The sequence below is a fragment of the Cannabis sativa genome, chromosome X (genome assembly GCF_029168945.1).
Source record: "Cannabis sativa cultivar Pink pepper isolate KNU-18-1 chromosome X, ASM2916894v1, whole genome shotgun sequence".
In the NCBI taxonomy this organism is placed as follows: Eukaryota; Viridiplantae; Streptophyta; class Magnoliopsida; order Rosales; family Cannabaceae; genus Cannabis; species Cannabis sativa.
This window is the reverse complement of record NC_083610.1, coordinates 82,331,204-82,349,618: the sequence shown is the minus strand read 5'-3', so window position 1 is coordinate 82,349,618 and position 18,415 is coordinate 82,331,204. Positions and strand designations below refer to the sequence as shown.

The following is an 18,415-nucleotide window of genomic DNA, read 5'->3' as shown; positions in this document are numbered from 1 at the left end:
GTAATTGGTAGTGTCTTAACATGATAATTAAATGTCACCCCACACATAAATTTGATGTTGTGTAAAAAATTACCTCCCATACTCTTAATAGGATAAAAACCGAGTTTTTGCAAATGTCAATTATATATACGAAAATATAATTCTGTATGCGTCTGCAGAAGCAGAAAGTAATTCTGTTACTGTAGAAACCAGTTTTGCAGTGACAAAACAGAACAGACAGAATATAAAAATATTTGCAAAAAATTAAATAATTTGACACAAGAGATTTATACATGGTATCAGTGTTCTCCCGAACACTCCTAGTCCACGGGGCCACGCCCAGAGAATGAAATCAATTAATAAAGTATCAAAATTACAAAGACAGTTGACTTAAACAAGTTTAGACTCCCTCTAAAGTATTGCCGCAATCCTTTGTAATCCACTTTATGAATCTGACTTCTGAAACACCTTCAAGCCCGAACTCCCTTCGTCTTTGAAGTGTGAGTGCTTACTTCCTCCCGAAGTAAGGCTTCAACAAGTCTTCTCCCGAAGACCAAAGTGCTTACTTCCTTCCGAAGTAAGGCTTTATCAAGTCTTCTCTCAAAAACCAATCTCTTGTTCAATCAAGTCATTCTTCACAAACTCTAGGACAGAGTAAGAACAGAAATAAACTACTAGAACCTAGATGAACAACTAGGCTCTCACAAAACAAAGAAAACTCTCTGCTCTCAAATAAGATAAGTGCAAAAAATGAATAATGGAAGATCTAATTCGAATGGCTGATCTATAGGCTCTATTTATAGAACATAGAAACCTTAGAGACAGTCACAAGATCGAATTTACAGCTGTACAAAAACTTTCCTAAATAAACACGATCTGCAGCATCAGATTCGGATGCTGACGCAGCAGATCAGACCAGAAACGGGAAACTTGCTATAACCAGATCCGATCATCTATCAATACTTGATTCCTGCCAAAAATAGATTAGATATTCTGTTTGTATCAAGACACAATCGAAATCAATAAGGAAAAGGAAATAATCAAATTTTCCTTAAAAAACCAACTTTTCATAAGAGAATTGATTCTCTTACAAGAAGTTTCTAAACAAAGGAAAGTCCAGCTGAAAAGGGCATCTTTCCTAACATAGAAAAGAGCAACTAAAAACCGAATATACAAGGTAAGAAATCGGGTATGAATGCAAAACAATCTTACATAAAAGAAAAATAACTAAACATGCAAAATTTTCTTTTCATATTAAAATATACGTACAAATTTGAAAGTGTCCCCTAGTGTTTTTTTTTCTCATTTGATTATCCTCCAAACCAGAAAAAGTTATTTACAATTTATCATGCAAACTCGTATATTTTCACTTTTCTATTTTTTGGTCAACTAAAAAAAGGAAAACGTTTGTATGATTTTTTTTTTGGGGGTTAAAAAAGGTTTGTATAATTAATTAGGGGTTAACTTAACTAAATATTTTTATTTGGTTCCAATATAGCAGCGTCCTGTTCCCGTAGCAGCTCGGTAGATTTGATATTCACATTTTGGAGGTAGAACTGTACAAGGATTACAGCGTTGAGAATTGAGTTACACACCCAAGCTCCAATCCCATTACACCCACCTTTCCGGAAATGGAGAACAACAACCCCAATATGGCATATCACATTGAATCCCACTGACAAAACCTGACAATTCACTTCAAGTTCAACCACTGGGACTGGGAGTGTGAAGCTCGCGCCACCTCCCACCCAGAAACGGTAACCGTACACTACCGTGTTAACCAAGGTAGTGAAAATTATAGCCAGAACTTGAAACGACTGTGAGAATTCCAGCCACAGAAACGGCGTCAGAACCAGGATCGACTGCCGGATAAGGTTTGACGAGCTCAGCTTCCGGTAACGGAGGATTGTGATGAATGTGCGTAGCAGGTGGAGGAACCGAGAGAGGTAGAACACGTACGACCAGAAGAACACGCGCCCTGAAGATCTCGTGCCTATTGGGAAACAGAGCAGCCACTGAAGAGGGGTTGTGGTCTTTGTACGTGGCCACAACCACCGCGTGTCTCGAATCTCGGCGGCGGCGGAGACCAGCATTCCGACGAAGATGGTAGCTGAGATTACTGCCATGGCGAGGCTGTGGACTGCTGGGATTGGCCCGAGTGAGACGGGTTTAGGTCGGCGCCTGAGTAGGAGGGAGAGGATGAGGTGGAGAGCGATGGCGGTGACGACGTAGGTGGCTATTGCTCCGAATACGAAGGACCACGTGGAGCCCCATGATTGAGTGGGGCTCCACCTGAAGCCGACGATTTTGGGGTGTTCCGATAGCCAATACTTGATTCTCTGCATCAACAATATTAATAATGATGTAATGTGCATTTTGTGTTTTGAAGGGTGTTTTGAGTGAAATAAATATATTAATAATAAATAGATTGCATGAATGGGTGGTCTGTTTTGTAATTTCCAGCAAGTTTTGAATTTTCTTAAACGAGATAGTTTCGAGAAACTATAAAAGATTTGGATGAAGAAAAGAAAAAAATGAATAGATGATAAAGTCAGCAGAGTTATAAAGAATAAAAAAATTTATTCTTTAAGAAGTATTTAAGGTGTGTGGGGAGTCTTAATTGGTGACTTTTAATGAAGACATAACACACATATTATATAATTTTTCTAGAATATCAAATTCAATATAATAAGGTCGGCGGCACCTTATGATAGTAGGTTTTGCCTCTGTTATTTATTGGCTATTTTATGATTTTTGACTCTCAATTTTTACTAATATTAAATTTTCTTTTGTAGAATTTATTAGGATTACATCGTCCTTTATGAATATTTTAAAATAGTTTTTTTTTTTAAAAAAAAGATATTGTTGAAAATTAAATAATGTCATATAAATTTCAAAATGAAAAAGGAAAGTCATTTAGCTAAATAAATTATTCATTAATTCAAAAAATATACATTGCTAATTCATGTGTAGTAACATTGATTGTCACGCGTACATGAATTTAGACACTCCTAGAAATATAAACAATAAATTTGCAACTTCTTCTAACAATGAATCAAACTTATTGAAATAAGAACATGTCTAATAGCAATGGTAGACTCAGGAATTTTACTCAAGAGCATCTTTTTAATTGATACAAATTTGTATTTCAATGTTAAATGTAGTATAAAGTAACAATAAAAATATTAAATTTAATTATTAACACACTAAATATAAATTTTATTGATAGAAATTGAAAAAGTAAAATTTAAATAATAAAGTAACATGATTTTATTGGAATTTAAACTTATGACCTTCATTATATGTACGAAATAGTTTTACCATTATACCAAAGCTTGTATTATGTTCATAAATATCACTTTTATTTAGAAATATATGTTGTAATTAGCTAAAATAGATATATATATTTTTTTCGATTTTTTTTTCAAGAGGGCGACTGCCCCACCCCGCCTCTATGGTCTCAAATAGTTTTACCATTAATGGTGCATCATTTTACCTAATCGGTGTGAAATCTTTACATTATTTTACTTTAATAACACATCAAATTATGTACCAAATTAGTCTGTGCTAATTCTACAATATTAATAGTGTTACTGTTAGATTTTGAATCTACACTAATTTAGGGTGATTTTAACCCTTATTTTATTTAATTTTAAAAAATAATCTTACATTTTAATCTCCAAATTAAAATTTATCACAAAAATAATAATTAATTTAAAACACTAACATAATGAAAAATATAATATAATGATAACAAAAACAATAATATTAAATAAAATAAAAGTAATATAACACTACGTAATAAAACTAAAAAATTAAAAATAAATATTAAGTAAAATAATAATTTAATAATAAAACATTAATAAGTTTATTGTTTTTGTTTTTTGCTTAACATTTAATAAGTTTAAAAAATTATAGTAGATATTTTATTTTATTAAATTATTTTATGATTTTAAATTCTTACTATCAAGCATGATATACTTATTATAAAATAGTTATTTTAGGTTATTAATATAAATATTATAAAATTTGAGATCTTTTATGTAAAATATATTTATTTTGTAGAATTTTTTATGTGAATTATTGGAATTGTTATATTAAAAATAAAAGATTCTATACCAACTTAGTGTGTTTATTAAAGCTAAGAATATCTTTGATCAAACACAAGATACATCTGCAAAGGAATTAGATTGAACAACATGTGTATGTAAAAAAAGATAATAAGTATATTTTGACCAAAGGATTTCTCTCTATTTTGAGAGGGTTGGATTTTCCAACGGACGTGTAATGTTTATTTCTGAGTCTATGGGGATGAATGGATGATGTCCTTTCCCTCAGGTCTTTTATGTGATTGACTTACTATTTTCTGTGTCTGGGTACTTGGGTAGTAGTAGTGATTTAGAGCATGTTTGGTATTGTTTTTTGTTTTTTGTTTTAAAAAATTATTTTTAGAAATGAGAACAAAAAATAGTTTTTGAAGTTTTTAAAACACAAGTCACGTTTGGTTAGTGATTTTTAAAAACAATATTGACTAAAAGTGAATTGGTTTTTAAAACAGAAAACAACATTTTGTTGTTTTCAAAATTCTTGTTTTTTGTAACTTTATTTTCTGAAAACTGTTTTTAAAAAACAAGACTAAACAAGCCAAATTGTTTTTAAAAACAATTTTCTGTTTTTAAAAACGAAAAACAGTTTTTTAGTTATGATGCCAAACATGCACTTAATCTTTCTTTGTCCCTTTGTCTTTCGATCATTGTTTTTTTGTAAGGTGTTGATTGTTTTTCAAAAGGTTCGGTTGTTGGATTGTGTCTCTTTGTGGTGGATGTGTACTAAGTACTGGTATTTACAGAGGCCAACTCAAGGGATTCTCTTGCTCAAGAGAATGTCCTTTTGGGGGAAGTTCAAGAGTTAGGAGTTGAAGTTAATGTTTCTGACCAAACTCAGGATGTAAATGGCATTGAGGATGGTCAGGATGATAACTTTGCAGATAATATTCAGGAGGGTAGTTGTGAATTTAATGATGCTTTAAATGGAAACAAAGATACAAATAAGGTTGATAATCTTAAAACTTTGAGGCAATCATTCCTTGACTCTTGTACTCTAGAGCTGGAACTGGATTTTGAACTCAGCGAGGAGATCGCTAGAACAGGGATTTTGGCCTATTTTTTTTTGAAGGAAAAGGCATCTCTAGGTCTCATCTCAAAGATATACTCTTTGGTATATGAAAAAGACATAATGGCAACTGGAAGTTTAAGACCATGAGACATGGGCTATGGGGTATCTTTTTCAATTTGTAAGAAGATTGCGTTGAGGTTCTAGATAATAGACTGTGGTTGATCAATGGGAAGATGATGATTATCCGTGAATGGCCTTAGGATGGTGTGTGGAGTAATGTGGACATGGGGAAGGCAGTTTTTTGAGTTCAAGCGATGGGAATACCTACTCTGTATCTGAATTGGGTTAATACTCCAACCATTGTTGCGAAGGCACGGGTCTACAAGGGCTTTGATCTCGCAGATCAATGAACGATTAAGCAAAGGGGCTTTCTTAAATTCCAAGTTGAAATTTCTACGTACACCAACTCATTTCAGGTTTCTACTTGGATATTAAGAGAGGCAAGAAAGAATGGATTCAATTTCGATATTATAAGCTACCTAAAATCTGCTATAATTGTGGTTACTTGGGCCATGATAAGAAGTAGTATGTGAGACCAATAGCCTTTGTGTACCCTCTTGTTGGTGATCCTGTCCCTGCTTTTGGTCTGTGGATTAAAGCAAAGATTGCTTTTTTAAGCTGTTTTAACACTAAAAATTACCTTGAATGGTTCAATAACAAGGAAGGAGATTTCGGGCCAAATGGTGAGTTCAGATTTGAAAAAAAAATTGGCACACTCTTTGTCAATAAAGTTGAACCCCAGAATTCTAGACAAAGCCCCTGTCACGGTTTTCCAAACGACTTCTGCTGATTTATCTTTCATTGGTCGATCTTTATAGAAAGTCATCAGAACTACACAAAATCACCCAGGTGCAAGATATGGAAATTATTTAAAAGTTGATGAGAAATAACCTGTTAATATGGTGGAGAAAATCGATGCTCTTAACAGGGACTCGTCGTTATCATCAAGAAATCCTCTTCAAGCTAGAAGGACCAAGTCAATCTCCCCTAGTTTCTTGCATAGACATTATATGGGAAAAAATTGTGAGGATCGAGATAAGAAGATCCTAGAAAAGTTTTCTTCCTGTCCTATCCCAACTCCTAATGATGCTAGGGTCATAACAACGATCATGACCAATATTAGGCCCACCTATGAGCAGATGGTGAAAAGCCCACATGTTAATTTATGCAAATCTAGGAGCCCACATAAGCACCCTGAACCTACTCATTTCCCATGGCCCATTAATGCTGGTGATACGGGCTTAGCTGAAGAACTCATGGGCCCGCCCCTTATAGACAAATTTGAGCCCACTCTTACTCTTTTCCATGATCCAGTTGATGTCTCAGATCACGTTCACCACTGTCCTCGACAAAGGAAGAGAAAATTTGGTCTCTCTCTAGTTCCGTTTGTCCAAAGAACCCCTGACAATTCTCGTGTTTTTAACTCTAAGACTCTAATTTCGCCTCCTTTTCCCCCTAATTCGTCTACTGCTCATTTTTCCATGGGAATTGGCATTACATCTTCTTCCTCCAAAAAGAAGGATAAGAGAAGAAAAAAGAACTCAAGACCAAGTAATTCGACAGTGGATTTCAAGAAAAATATTATTTTGGATTCGAGTAAAGAAGAGGTGATGAAGAATTTTACAAGCGAAAGGAATTTGGTGGATGTTAGGATTGAGAGCATCCATGATTTTCACTTGGGCGAGAAGGCGTCCCTTACCAAGCCCCCCAAACTCAATGTGGATCTTATCTTGGAATTGTTGGGGACTGGCCTTAGGGGTCTGGGTGAGGAATCACAGGTCGGAGTGTGTCTTTCTCATGGAAACTAAAGTTAACAGTGAAAAAAGGAGGGTACGACTAGAAGTTTGGGGTTCACAAATTGTATTTGTATCCCTACAAGGGGATTGCAGATTGTTACTGTCTGATGTGGCAATATGACACAAAAATTCAATTTATTAAGCATTGTAAGTCCTTCTTTGAAATAGTGTTGTGGGATCCTGATGTTAGATTAGGTTGGAGATTGATTACTCTTTATGGTACTCCCTATGAAGATGCAAAATGTGTTTTCTGGGATGATTTGAAAAGGTGTGATTCTTGGGATGGTCCTTGGCTAATTATTGGTGACTTAAATTGTTTGAGAATTGCTGAGGAGAAACTGGGGGTGTTAAAGCCTCTTGGCGCGATTGCAAATATCTGAATGGTTTCCTAGATCACCATGGATGAATCAACTTAGGACACAAGGGGTGTAAATTCACCTGGCAGAATAATAGAATCTCAGGGAGTGTCATTCGAGAGAGGTTGGATAGAGCAATTGCTTCCTTTGATTGGGTTACATTATTCCCACAGGGTGGAGTAATTAACTTTTCTATTTCAATCTCGGATCATGCTCTCATTCTATTTGATTCTCTGCTGAATAGAAAGAGAGGTTTCTTTCCCTTTCATTTTTTCAAAGCATGGACTACGGTGGCCTCATGTAGAGAAGTTGTTCTCTCTGTTTGGAACAATACTTCTCTAGATCCTACAAAGGGCTATTTAAAAAATGTGGATAAGATTAAAAGTGATCTAAGGGTATGGAGAAAGGATAATTTTGAGGACTGCGATAAACTAATTACTAGGTTGGAGGATCAACTAGCTTGGATTCAAAAACAATCTGTCAATTTGAAGCTATGTGAAGAAGAATACTTTATTCAAGAGCAACTTCGAGAAGCTTGGAAGAAAAAAGAAAGTTTGTGGCGCCAAAAGTCGAGGGAAGTCTGGTTGCGTTTGGGAGATAGAAACTCCAAGTTTTTTCATGCTTCAACGATTATTCAAAGAAGAAGAAACCAGATCCTGAGCTTAAAAGACCATGAAGGGAATAAGTGCGATGACAGAAGGAAAATGTCAAGTATTATAGAAAATTACTTTTCTGGTTTGTTTTCTTCTTGCAACTTGGTTATTCCTTTGGAGCTAGAAGATTTATTCAATAAGAAAATTGGAGATGAAGATAATGCTTTCCTGTCTCGAATCCCTTCTAGTAAGGGATACTGTGTTCGATCTCCATCCTCTTAAGGCCCCAGGTCCGGACGGTCTCTCAGGGTGTTTTTTTCGTAAGTATTGGGACATTGTTGGTAGGAATTTTTGTGATGTGGTTATAGATTTCTTCCGTATGGGATCTATGAATTTGAATTTGAATTCCACCTTCATTTATGTGATCCCAAATTCTAAGAATCCAGAGAGAATTGAGCAGTTTAGACCCATAAGTTTATGCAATTTCCTTTATAAGGTAATTACAAAAATTTTGTCTAACCGCTTAAGACCTTTGATGGATGTTTTGGTGTCTCCTTTTCAATATGATTTTATTCCTGGAAGATGGATTGCTGAATCTTCCATTCTCACTCAAGAAATCGTCCACAAGATTTACCATAAAAAGGGTAAAGGAGGTTTGATGGCTATTAAACTCGATATGCATAAACCATATGATAAGATGGAGTGGTGCTTTCTCCATAGAGTTCTTTTGGAAAACGGTTTCAATGAGAAGAACTGTAAAATGATTTTGGAGTGTATGAAAACTATTTCTTATTCAGTTATTCTCAAAGGGAGCCCATTGCAAAAGTTCTGTCTAAATTGAGGTCTTCACCAAGGAGATCTTCTTTCCCCATTCCTACTTCTCTTCTGCCAAGAAGTGCTATCTAAGATTCTTGTAAGGGCTGAAGATAGGGGTCTCATCCATGGTATTAAAATTTCAAGAAATGCCCTGCCCATCTCGCACTTGATGTTTGTTGATGTTACTATTCTATTTGCCTGCGCTAACAAAAATGAAGCTCTGAAAATTCTCAAATGTTTGTCTTTGTATGAAGCATGGTTAGGTCAAACTTGTAGCAAGGAAAAATCTTCTATCCTCTTTTTAGGTAACTTGGATTCGAACAAAAAAGCTTCAATCCAAAAGAATCTTGCCATCTCTCATGTTAGGGGCGATGAAAGATACTTGGACAATCCTTTCGTCTTTAAGAGGAGGAAAAAGGATGAGTACATTAAGTTAAAAGAAAGCATGGTTAAAAAAGTGGAAGGTTGGAAAATAAAATCTCTTTCATACGCAGGGAGGTTAATTTTGATCAAATTGGTTGCTAATTCCATACTGATATGTGATGTCTACAAACAAGGTCCACCTCTCTACTTGCAGGGAAGCTGATGCTATAATTAGGAAATTTTGGTAGATTGGCAATAAAGAGAACGATAGATTCATGGCCCTAAGGTCTTAGGATTCTTTGTGTCAACCTAAGTGCTCTGGAGGATTGGGTTTATGTAGATTTGAAGACATAAATAGAGCCTTATTGGCAAAGCTTGCGTGGAATCTCACTGGAAGCGAGCCAAAACCTTGGGTTAGATGTGTGTTAAGTAAGTATTTCTACCATGATAATTTTTGGTCCGTCTCTCCCAAAAGTTGTGACTCTATTCTATGGAAATGTTTGCCGGATGTTAGAGATATCTTGAGAAGAGGGTCAGTGTCCTTGACGGCTTCAGGGGAGTCCATTGATCTCTGGCATCAAGCTTGGATTCCTTGGTTGGAATTTAATGATTTCAAGGATCTAATGGAGGATTTGCGTTCAAAAAAGGTTCACAGTTCCTACCGATTGCAGATATCTCCCTTGGAAACTCTTGGAATACTGTCATGGTTAGTCAGATTTTTGGGGATCAACTGGGTGCTATGATTGCCAAAATTCCTAGAATTCCCTACCTACATTCAGATAGTTTGATTTGGAAGTTAAAGAAGGATATGATCTTTTCAGTTAAGGAAGCTTATTTAGTTAATCAAGCTCATCGTTTTGACTCCAAAAGAGATATTTGGGGGTGGATTTGGAACACAAACATCCATCCCAGAATCTCAATGATGCTTTGGTGTGTTCTCAATAATGCTATTCCTACATTCTCTAAGCTCGCTTTTGTTTCGTGTAAAGGTGTAGAAGAGACATCTTTGCACTTGTTTCGTGATTGTCCGTTTACAAGGGCTTTGTGGTTTGATGGACTTTTACGTGTTCAAATTGACTTGATTCCAGGCAACTCAGTGATCTCATTTATGGAAAATCTTTTAGAAGTGCATATGGGAGTTAAAAGGACCACTTTTTTTTTTTTTTACTTTTATTGGCTGTGTTTTCCTTGAGTTATGGCACTTTCGAAATAGTATTAGGTGTAATGGAGGCCTTACAAAGGTTGATTTGCTGGTGCAAAAGGTGTGTTGGCACCTTTTCTAAATTTTTGGCCCTTTTGAAGAGTATGAGGGGGAAGTAGGCTTGACCCCTAGGGTTGGGAGGGAGTTAGTGCAACTTCCTATTTCTCCCAGAGATAAGGCACACTTTATTCTCTATACTGATGCTTCGTGGAAAGATGGAATTGCAAGTATTGCCGTGATTGCCATTAATTTGTTGGACTCTTCTTGGGATTTTTCACTAACAGAGTAGGTGCTCAGTCAGCTCTCGTAGCTGAAATCATTGCGATTTCTTCAACACTTACTCGTGCAACTAGAGATAATTGGAGTAATATCGATATTCTTTCTGATTGTCAGTTGATGGTTCAAGCTCTTGCTTCTAAAAGGGCTCCCCCGATTGGGGTTGTTTAGGTTTATCACTTTCAATTTTAGATTTAACTAGTAGTATCTCTAATTGTAATTTATTTTTTACTAGATGTTTTTTTAACTCCTTTGCAGGTGGACTAGCAAAGAGCGTTAAAATTTCTAGTCAGTTGGCTGGTTTGTATCAAGGGGAGGAAAATCTCACTATGATTCTCGTCAATCTCTTTTAGTTTATGAACTTTTAGTTCTTTAAAAAAGAGAAAAAAAAACAAAAAACAAAAACGTCCTGACTAGAGGATCCAATCCAAAGCCCAATAATTGCATACATTTGGATAACTGAAAAGTTTTTTGTCAAGAAATTAGAAAAATAGCTGATAATAATATAAAAGACATTAAAGATTTATGAATATTTTAAAGTAAGTTTTGATTCCATTTCAAAAAAGAAAAATTCCCTCAAAATAAATCTAGTTTTATTTTGGGAAAATTTTAGTATTATACCTATAATATAATCAATTAACAGAAATAACCTTAATTAAAAAAATGTACCCTAATAACGTGACACGTAGGCTTCTCCTACCTGAATTGAAAAAAAAAAAATAACGGAAACAAAAAAAAACACGATCGACCATACGCGCCAAAAAATTAACAAAAAACGGAATATGAATCTTACAACCAGTGCGTGAAATACAAACGCACATACAAGAACATATAAATTCACGATTTGTTAGTTTTCAAATCAATTTGAATCATTTTTACAAAAAAAAAAAAACCATTAACGACCAAAAAAACCTTCGAATACAACCTGACATTCAATAATCAACAAATCAAAATCAAAAAACGATTTCGAATCTGTCTACGATTTCGATTCTGTGTTACTGTAAGTAAAAAACATAGACAATTCTTATTAGATCCTGAAAACAGAAAACACCATTGACGAAGAAAAAAGCTTCGGCAACAATCTTCAGTATTTCAATCGAAAAGCAACAATCGAAGCTGTTTCTCAACAACATAAAACGATCCTCAACACAACACAGATTGCAGAGATGTTGCTGGCCAAAAAATAAAACAATGGAGAAAAATTGTTACCTGCAGAAAAACTTGTTGACTGTGCTCTGTTCTTCGCGCAACCAAAAATAATCATCGAACAGAAAAAGGTAATCTAAAACTTTGTTGTAATAATTCAATCCATTTTCTACTGCAATACATACCAAAACCAGCTACGTATGCAGAAGCTTTGCTGTCCTTCTTAACAGATTCAATGTCACAATCATTCTTAACAAACTCATTATACATCTCAAAAATCTAGGCAGCAAAGAAACAATCAGTGGTATTAACAAAAGAGTTTACACTCTCATTGTACTTTATCTCCTTTCTCAAGTAGTAAAAACAAACATCCAAATGCAGCATTAGAAAAAAAAAAGTCAAAATAAATTCATAAAAAATCAAATATAATGTAAAAACCCATTTAAAATCAAACATAAAAATAAAAAAAATAAATGGACTAACCGAGCATGACAAATTTCTTCCAGGAGTCAGCAAATCATAAAACCACATCTTATCATCAATCTTCATAATTGCAAAATCCAACGGGACTTTCAATTTCCTATCACGTTCTTTAAACTTTTTAATCTTGTTCCTATCATTGAAACCGACCTTAAACCACTGCTCAAAAAGTTTAGACTGAAGATCATCAATACGGTCAAGTGCAACTGAAGAAAAAGCAAGCAACTTAGATTGTTCTCCCTTTGGTTTACTACTACTCCCAATAGAACCAAAATCAGATGTAAATGGACTCCTCAATGCAGATCCAATATTGGGAACCCTCTTTGCAAACTCATAAGAATTAGCTTCTAAATTCTTTTCCTAGAAACAAAATGAAACAGATTAATACATAAACAATAATAAACAAACCAATATACAAACAAAAAAAGAAACACTTTGACCAACTGTTAATTCCATTAACATTATACGTACCTTTTTGAGGCTTCCTTCAATAGTTTCAATTTTTTCATTAATGATCTCCATGGCTGACAAAGTAATACTATCTTCTGTACCTTGACTATCAAACAACTTAGGAGATCCAATGACACCAGCCACAACAACATCAATTGCAGATGAATCAACCATATCTTTTCTTGCTTCACCACCAACATCATCCTTGGTAACTGATCCACCTTTTTTAGATTTGTCATCACCCTCATTAATTCCCTTTATAACTTCCTTGACAATAGAAGAAACAGCATCACCACCCATACCCTAAAAAATGAAATTAACATATAATGAGAAAAAAATAAAAATAAAAATAAAAAGATGAAAAAAAATAAATTAAGGAAATAAAAAATAAAATATACAAAGTGGTTACCTGGTCATCACCATCATCTTCATCATCCTTTGATTTCTTATTTAAATCTTTAAACTTAGCATGATCATCTTCATCTTGTTTTTTCCTCTTCTCTTTATCAGCATTAGCATCGGGCTGAGATGAAAGAAAACCCATTATATCAAAACTTGGAACATCATCATTATCACCCTACAAAACATATATAAAACTTATTGTTAACCATAAACTTAAATAAAAATATAAAAATATTTACATAAAATAACAACAAAATTGTAAACAAAGTCAAAACTTATAGAAAACACAAAAAAATATGTAAACAGTAAAACACATTACCTGTAAACAGTAATACTGTAAACAAGTACATGTAAACAAATTTTTATATAAAAACACAAAATCAAATAGAAAACAAAAACATTACCAGTAAAGCAGTGTGTCCTTCTTTAACCAAACCACCATCTCCAACATTTTGTAAACCTTCACCCTAATTAAACATATTGAAAATAATAATGATATAAATAAAAATAATTAAACATAACAAATAATAAATCATATTAATTAGTCTTTTAATAAATCATATCCATATACAAAATAATTTCTTTTAACAATAAAATACAAAACTGTAAACAACAAAATATTTATAAAGGAAACATGAACAAAACCTCTACAACAGTGTCTCCCTCATTAACCAACACACCACCACTTTCAGCAAGATTTAAAACAGGATCCTGTTACAAACAAATAATTAAAAAGAATATGAGAAAAACTAAGTAATCATAAAAAAGATAAAACTACTTAATATTGCAAAAAAAAATAAAACTCATTAAAATAAAAAACTATTTACAAACATACAATAGAATAATCTTTAACATTTTCAGTAACCAAATCTACATCATCAACCTCTTTCATAACTAGATCCTGAAAAAACAAACAAACACATCAATTATAAAATAAGAACTTTAAAACTATAAAATAAAAATAAACAAGTAAAAAAAAATAAATAATCATATTTACATCCTTCACTGCCAAATCAACATTAACACCATCTTTCAAACCAGATTCCTGCATTAAAACAAATATTAATAAACATACAAACGAATAATAGTAAGACAACTAAACAATTAACAAATGGATAAACACTCACATCATCACTATCACCACCACTATCATCACGGATATCCACGACACTCTGAGAAGCTTTTAAATCATCAAACTTTTCTTTCAAGTCATTAAATTTCAAATCCAAGTAAAATTGCAAACTTTCATCAATCTTAGAATCTATGTGGGAAATCATATTGAGTTCCAACTCCTTGAATCTACACTTAATATCTGATGTAAAACCCTCAAAAGACCCATCAAAATGTAATTGCTTTTGAATTACTTTTTTAACGTCCCTCCTTAACTCATTTAAAATAGAAGATTGTAAACCAATCGCACCAACTCGATCAACATCAACATCTGAATCTTCCTTCTCAATAAACTCAAGACCAGATAGATTAAGCATTGATCTCTCTTCATCTGTAGGAAATATATATTCACCTTTCAGCTATCACGAAACAAAACAAAAAAAAAATAAACACAATTAGTAACCAATAAACTTCAAAAAATAAAAAAAAAATGTAAACTACATAATATCAAAAAAATAAATAAAAATGTACCTTAGGAGATGAAAAAACTTTTCTCTCAACAGCACTATTATTAGGAAGACCCACATTCAACCATCTACAAATCCTATATTCTGGATCACTATCATATTCACAAAAACCAGCCTTCTGACAAAGAGGAATAGTTTCGTAAATCCAAACAAGAAATGCATAAGGAAAACAAGGCAACTTGTAAGTCCTCGAAGATTCTTTATCAATAGCCTTCGCTTTCCCTTTACGCTTATCAATAAGCTTAGAACCAATATCTTTTCCTATTTTTTTCTTAGGTACACCCCTCAAACCAATCCTCAAGTTGTGTAAAGTTTTCTTAAAAACTAATTTTCCCCAAGGAAAACTCTCATAATCACCAATCCCAACAATATTGAGTATTTCATTAGGAACCTTCTTGGAATTAGGGCTTGTGAACAAGCAATTAGAAACGAAATACAACACCGCCATCTTAACAGCGTATTCGTCCAACTTAAAATCACTATACCTAAACCTCTCCTCCACAAAGATCGATCGTTACTTGTTGATCACTAAAATACTTATCCACAAATGCATTCTCCTTCTTTGCATAACCACTCATATCAGAATCACCAACACATAATAAACCAGTCACAACAGCAAACTCAGCCAAACTAAACCTGAAATTTTGAGAACCAAATTTGAACCACATTTCATAAGGATTTTTCTGGTGTACCTCCCTGTGCAAAGCACTGTGAATCAACTGAGTTTGCATTGCAATTGGATTCATGTCCAAAAAATGTCCAAAACATGTCTCACGAAACAGCTTTGCTTGAGAAGGAGTCAATTTACTATTGATAATGGCAATAACATTGTTTTCATGGTTAGGAAAAAAAATTATTCTTCCACCAACCCTATCCTCATGCTTGAAATATAACTCCCACTCCTAAAAAATTAAAATAGTAATGACATACAAAAATTAAAATAAAAAATTACAAATAAACAAAACTATGTAAACAAAACAGTCAACATGCCAACAATAATGAAAAAACATAACATTATTGTTTACTCCTGAAAATAGCAAAGTATACAAAAATACATAAATATTAAAAAATTAAACTAAATCATATACAAAAATATTAACCACCTAAGAATAACGGCAATCATTTGTAATTGAAAAATAAACAAAAACAAACACAATGGACCCAATGTCCCCAACAACTACAGCAAGCATTTGTATGTATTTTGCTTGATTTCTAAGTGTGTGAATTAAAAAACTGTATGAATACAAAAGTAAACAATAACATAATAACAAACCAAATAAACTAAATCATATACAACAAAAAATATAAAAAATAATAAACACCTAAAAAGACTTCAAAATAAAAAATAAAAAAAAAACAACCTAATGTCATACCTAATGTCAAAATAGATCACGGTAAACTTATTAATATATAAGTTATGGCAGTAAGATAGTGAAAATGTGTTAAAGTACTGAATGTGTAACATTTTTATTCAACCATCTTTTATTATTAATATTTATTGGCTTTGATATACAAAAGTCATATTGTATTAAATAACAAAGAAAACTATGTAAACAAAACAGTTGACATACCAACAATAATAAAAAAAAAACAGAACATTACTGTTTACTCGTGAAAATAGTAAAGTATATAAAAAAGGTTAGTTAGTTTAACAATAACAATAACAAAAAAAAAGAGGTGTTCTAAAATCTAAATGGTTAGTTAGTTTAACAATAACAACAAATCTCTCTCTCTTATTTATATCATCAAATAAAAGGTTTGATACTAAATTTACTTATATATATGAATAGTACTCCGTGATTGTGTGTGATTTATAAATAAAAATGGTTCATATATATATATATTACAAGTTTTTAATTTGGTCAACTGCCGGTGGACCGTTGTTGATCCAACTACAAAATCATGTGTCCAACCATGTTGTTTTCTTTTGTTTCTTTATATATAATCTACTCTACTATATTTTTAGAATTCACGAGAGGCCATATATGTCAATAAACTAAATCATATACAAAAATATTAACCACCTAACAATAACGGCAATCATTTCTGTAAATTGTGCTTGATTTCTTAATATAAATGTAATTGAAAAAAAATAAAGAAAAATACACACTACGGAACCAATTTCCCCAACAACTATGCCAATCATTTGTATGTATTGTGCTTGATTTGAAAAGTGTGAATTAAGAAACTGTAGGAATAGTAAAGTATACAATAACATAATAACAAACAAAATAAACTAAATCATATACAAAAAAAAAATATAAACATAATAAACACCTAAATAAACTTCAATAAAAAAAAAAAAAAAAACTAAAAATACAAAAAAATTAAAAAAAAAAAAACAAACTAAAACTTAAATATACAAACCAAAACAACACTATTAACACTAACAGATAAAACTTAAAAACGAAAAAGAAAAGAAAATCCACTCATACATATACAACATCAAATTAACAAATGAATATGCCCAAAAATTGAAGATGAAAGAGCATCAACAAAGAATATGAAAAGGAAATAAAAGAATCTCAAACAACAAACCTAAAATGAAAACAAAATATAAATATATATATATGTGTCACCCTACTCAGGAAACAAGAAACAACTACCAAAATGAAAAATAAAAATCAATAAAAAATTAAAAAATAACAACAAAACCTAAATCGATAATAGAAAAAGTTATAAAGAATACCTAATCCAAAAAATCTCATAAAAAATAAATAAAAAACTGAAAAATAAACAAAAATAAGAACACATACCTTCATCGATTCATTGTTCTCAACTTCTAGATCATCACTGTCGTAGAAGTCCTCATCATATTCAACAACTTGTTTCAATTTTTTCAAAGGCCGATCGTCAGTAACCTTCTTGTTTCCACGATTATATTGCTTCCTCTTCACTTCCTTAACAGAAACATCACCAGAGCCCTCAGAACCACCAGAAAGATCTTCATTGTCATCTTCAGAAATCGTTTTCTTCATTTTTAACTTGTCAAGAAGAAGCTTCGATGAACCAGATGGAGAAAGGGAAGAACGAGTATTAACCATTTACAATCAGATTTTTTTGAGAAAGTTTCAAATGAATAACCCTCTATGAAACTGCCACACTAAATAGAGAGAAATTTTGAATTTCAAAACTCTCTCTAAAAAATACCCACACTAGAAATTTCTCAACCTGAAAAAAAGAAACCCACTAAAAAACCCTATAAACCGCTCCCTCCCTCTAACTAGACAATATACTTACAAGTCTACAAAATAGGGAGCAATTATCATGAATATCAAAAAACGTGATACCCCTGACGCGCGTGAGATGCAAGACGTGGGCTGATGGATAAGAAGTGACAACACTTGGTCTGACGTCACTTGGGAAACGCGTGGCTCAATAAATGATAATTAAATATAAAACGGTAATAAAAAACGGTAAACTTACCCAAAATAATAGATCACGGCAAAAAAGGAAATTAGATCAAAATAAAGGCTCCAAATGTAAATTTTCCTTTTATTTTTCTAATAAACGATTTTAACTTTTTTAATTAAAATATATATATTTATGTGACACATGCACAAGCACAGCATATCTATTATATATTTTAAAATATGTATTTATGCTATGATTTATTAAATTTGTTTTTATTAGTTAGGTTTTTTATTATTATTATTTATGAGTAATACAAAGCAAAGCAAAGGAAATGTTTAACTTCTGTCATAAATAATAAATGTAGCGGTACTATATATTAATTAATTTTAAT

At 32.6% G+C, this 18,415-nt stretch overlaps 3 protein-coding genes across 4 annotated transcripts; all 3 read right to left on the bottom strand.

Moving 5' to 3' along the window:
• Window positions 1-1,171: 1,171 nt before the first annotated feature.
• Window positions 1,172-2,443, bottom strand: LOC115700382 (elongation of fatty acids protein 3-like). Its single transcript, XM_030627944.2, has one exon. It carries the CDS (start codon window positions 2,352-2,354, stop codon window positions 1,449-1,451), a length of 906 nt encoding a protein of 301 aa, XP_030483804.2. The 5' UTR covers window positions 2,355-2,443; the 3' UTR covers window positions 1,172-1,448.
• Window positions 2,444-11,862: 9,419 nt separating this feature from the next.
• LOC133031877 (uncharacterized) lies at window positions 11,863-15,167 on the bottom strand. 2 transcript variants are annotated; one of them, XM_061105629.1, is made up of 8 exons: window positions 14,675-15,167; window positions 14,161-14,562; window positions 14,031-14,078; window positions 13,869-13,934; window positions 13,679-13,744; window positions 13,438-13,500; window positions 13,041-13,208; window positions 11,863-12,934 (listed from the first exon to the last, which is right to left on the bottom strand). In XM_061105629.1, exons 1-8 carry the CDS (start codon window positions 15,116-15,118, stop codon window positions 12,563-12,565), a joined length of 1,629 nt encoding a protein of 542 aa, XP_060961612.1. In that variant the 5' UTR covers window positions 15,119-15,167; the 3' UTR covers window positions 11,863-12,562. The 2 variants fall into 2 exon arrangements, with proteins under 2 accessions (XP_060961612.1, XP_060961613.1); XM_061105630.1 differs by having other exon boundaries at window positions 13,041-13,154.
• On the bottom strand, window positions 15,156-18,142 carry LOC133032405 (uncharacterized). Its single transcript, XM_061106337.1, has 2 exons — window positions 17,427-18,142; window positions 15,156-15,572 (listed from the first exon to the last, which is right to left on the bottom strand). Exons 1-2 carry the CDS (start codon window positions 17,712-17,714, stop codon window positions 15,156-15,158), a joined length of 705 nt encoding a protein of 234 aa, XP_060962320.1. The 5' UTR covers window positions 17,715-18,142.
• Window positions 18,143-18,415: the final 273 nt, after the last annotated feature.

Bases quoted from the DNA above. Each gene is read 5' to 3' on its own strand.
- LOC115700382 (XM_030627944.2), bottom strand. From the start codon at position 2,354: ATGCACATTACATCATTATTAATATTGTTGATGCAGAGAATCAAGTAT.
- LOC133031877 (XM_061105629.1), bottom strand. From the start codon at position 15,118: ATGGCGGTGTTGTATTTCGTTTCTAATTGCTTGTTCACAAGCCCTAAT. The intron at 13,501-13,678 runs GTTTTGTTCATG...ATGTTTAATTAG, and splicing joins AGGGAGACACTGTTGTAGAG to GGTGAAGGTTTACAAAATGT. The intron at 13,209-13,437 runs GTAATGTTTTTG...TATGTTTTGTAG, and splicing joins AAGGACACACTGCTTTACTG to GGTGATAATGATGATGTTCC.
- LOC133032405 (XM_061106337.1), bottom strand. From the start codon at position 17,714: ATGGTTAATACTCGTTCTTCCCTTTCTCCATCTGGTTCATCGAAGCTT. The intron at 15,573-17,426 runs GTATGTGTTCTT...TTAATTTTTTAG, and splicing joins AGAACAATGAATCGATGAAG to GAGTGGGAGTTATATTTCAA.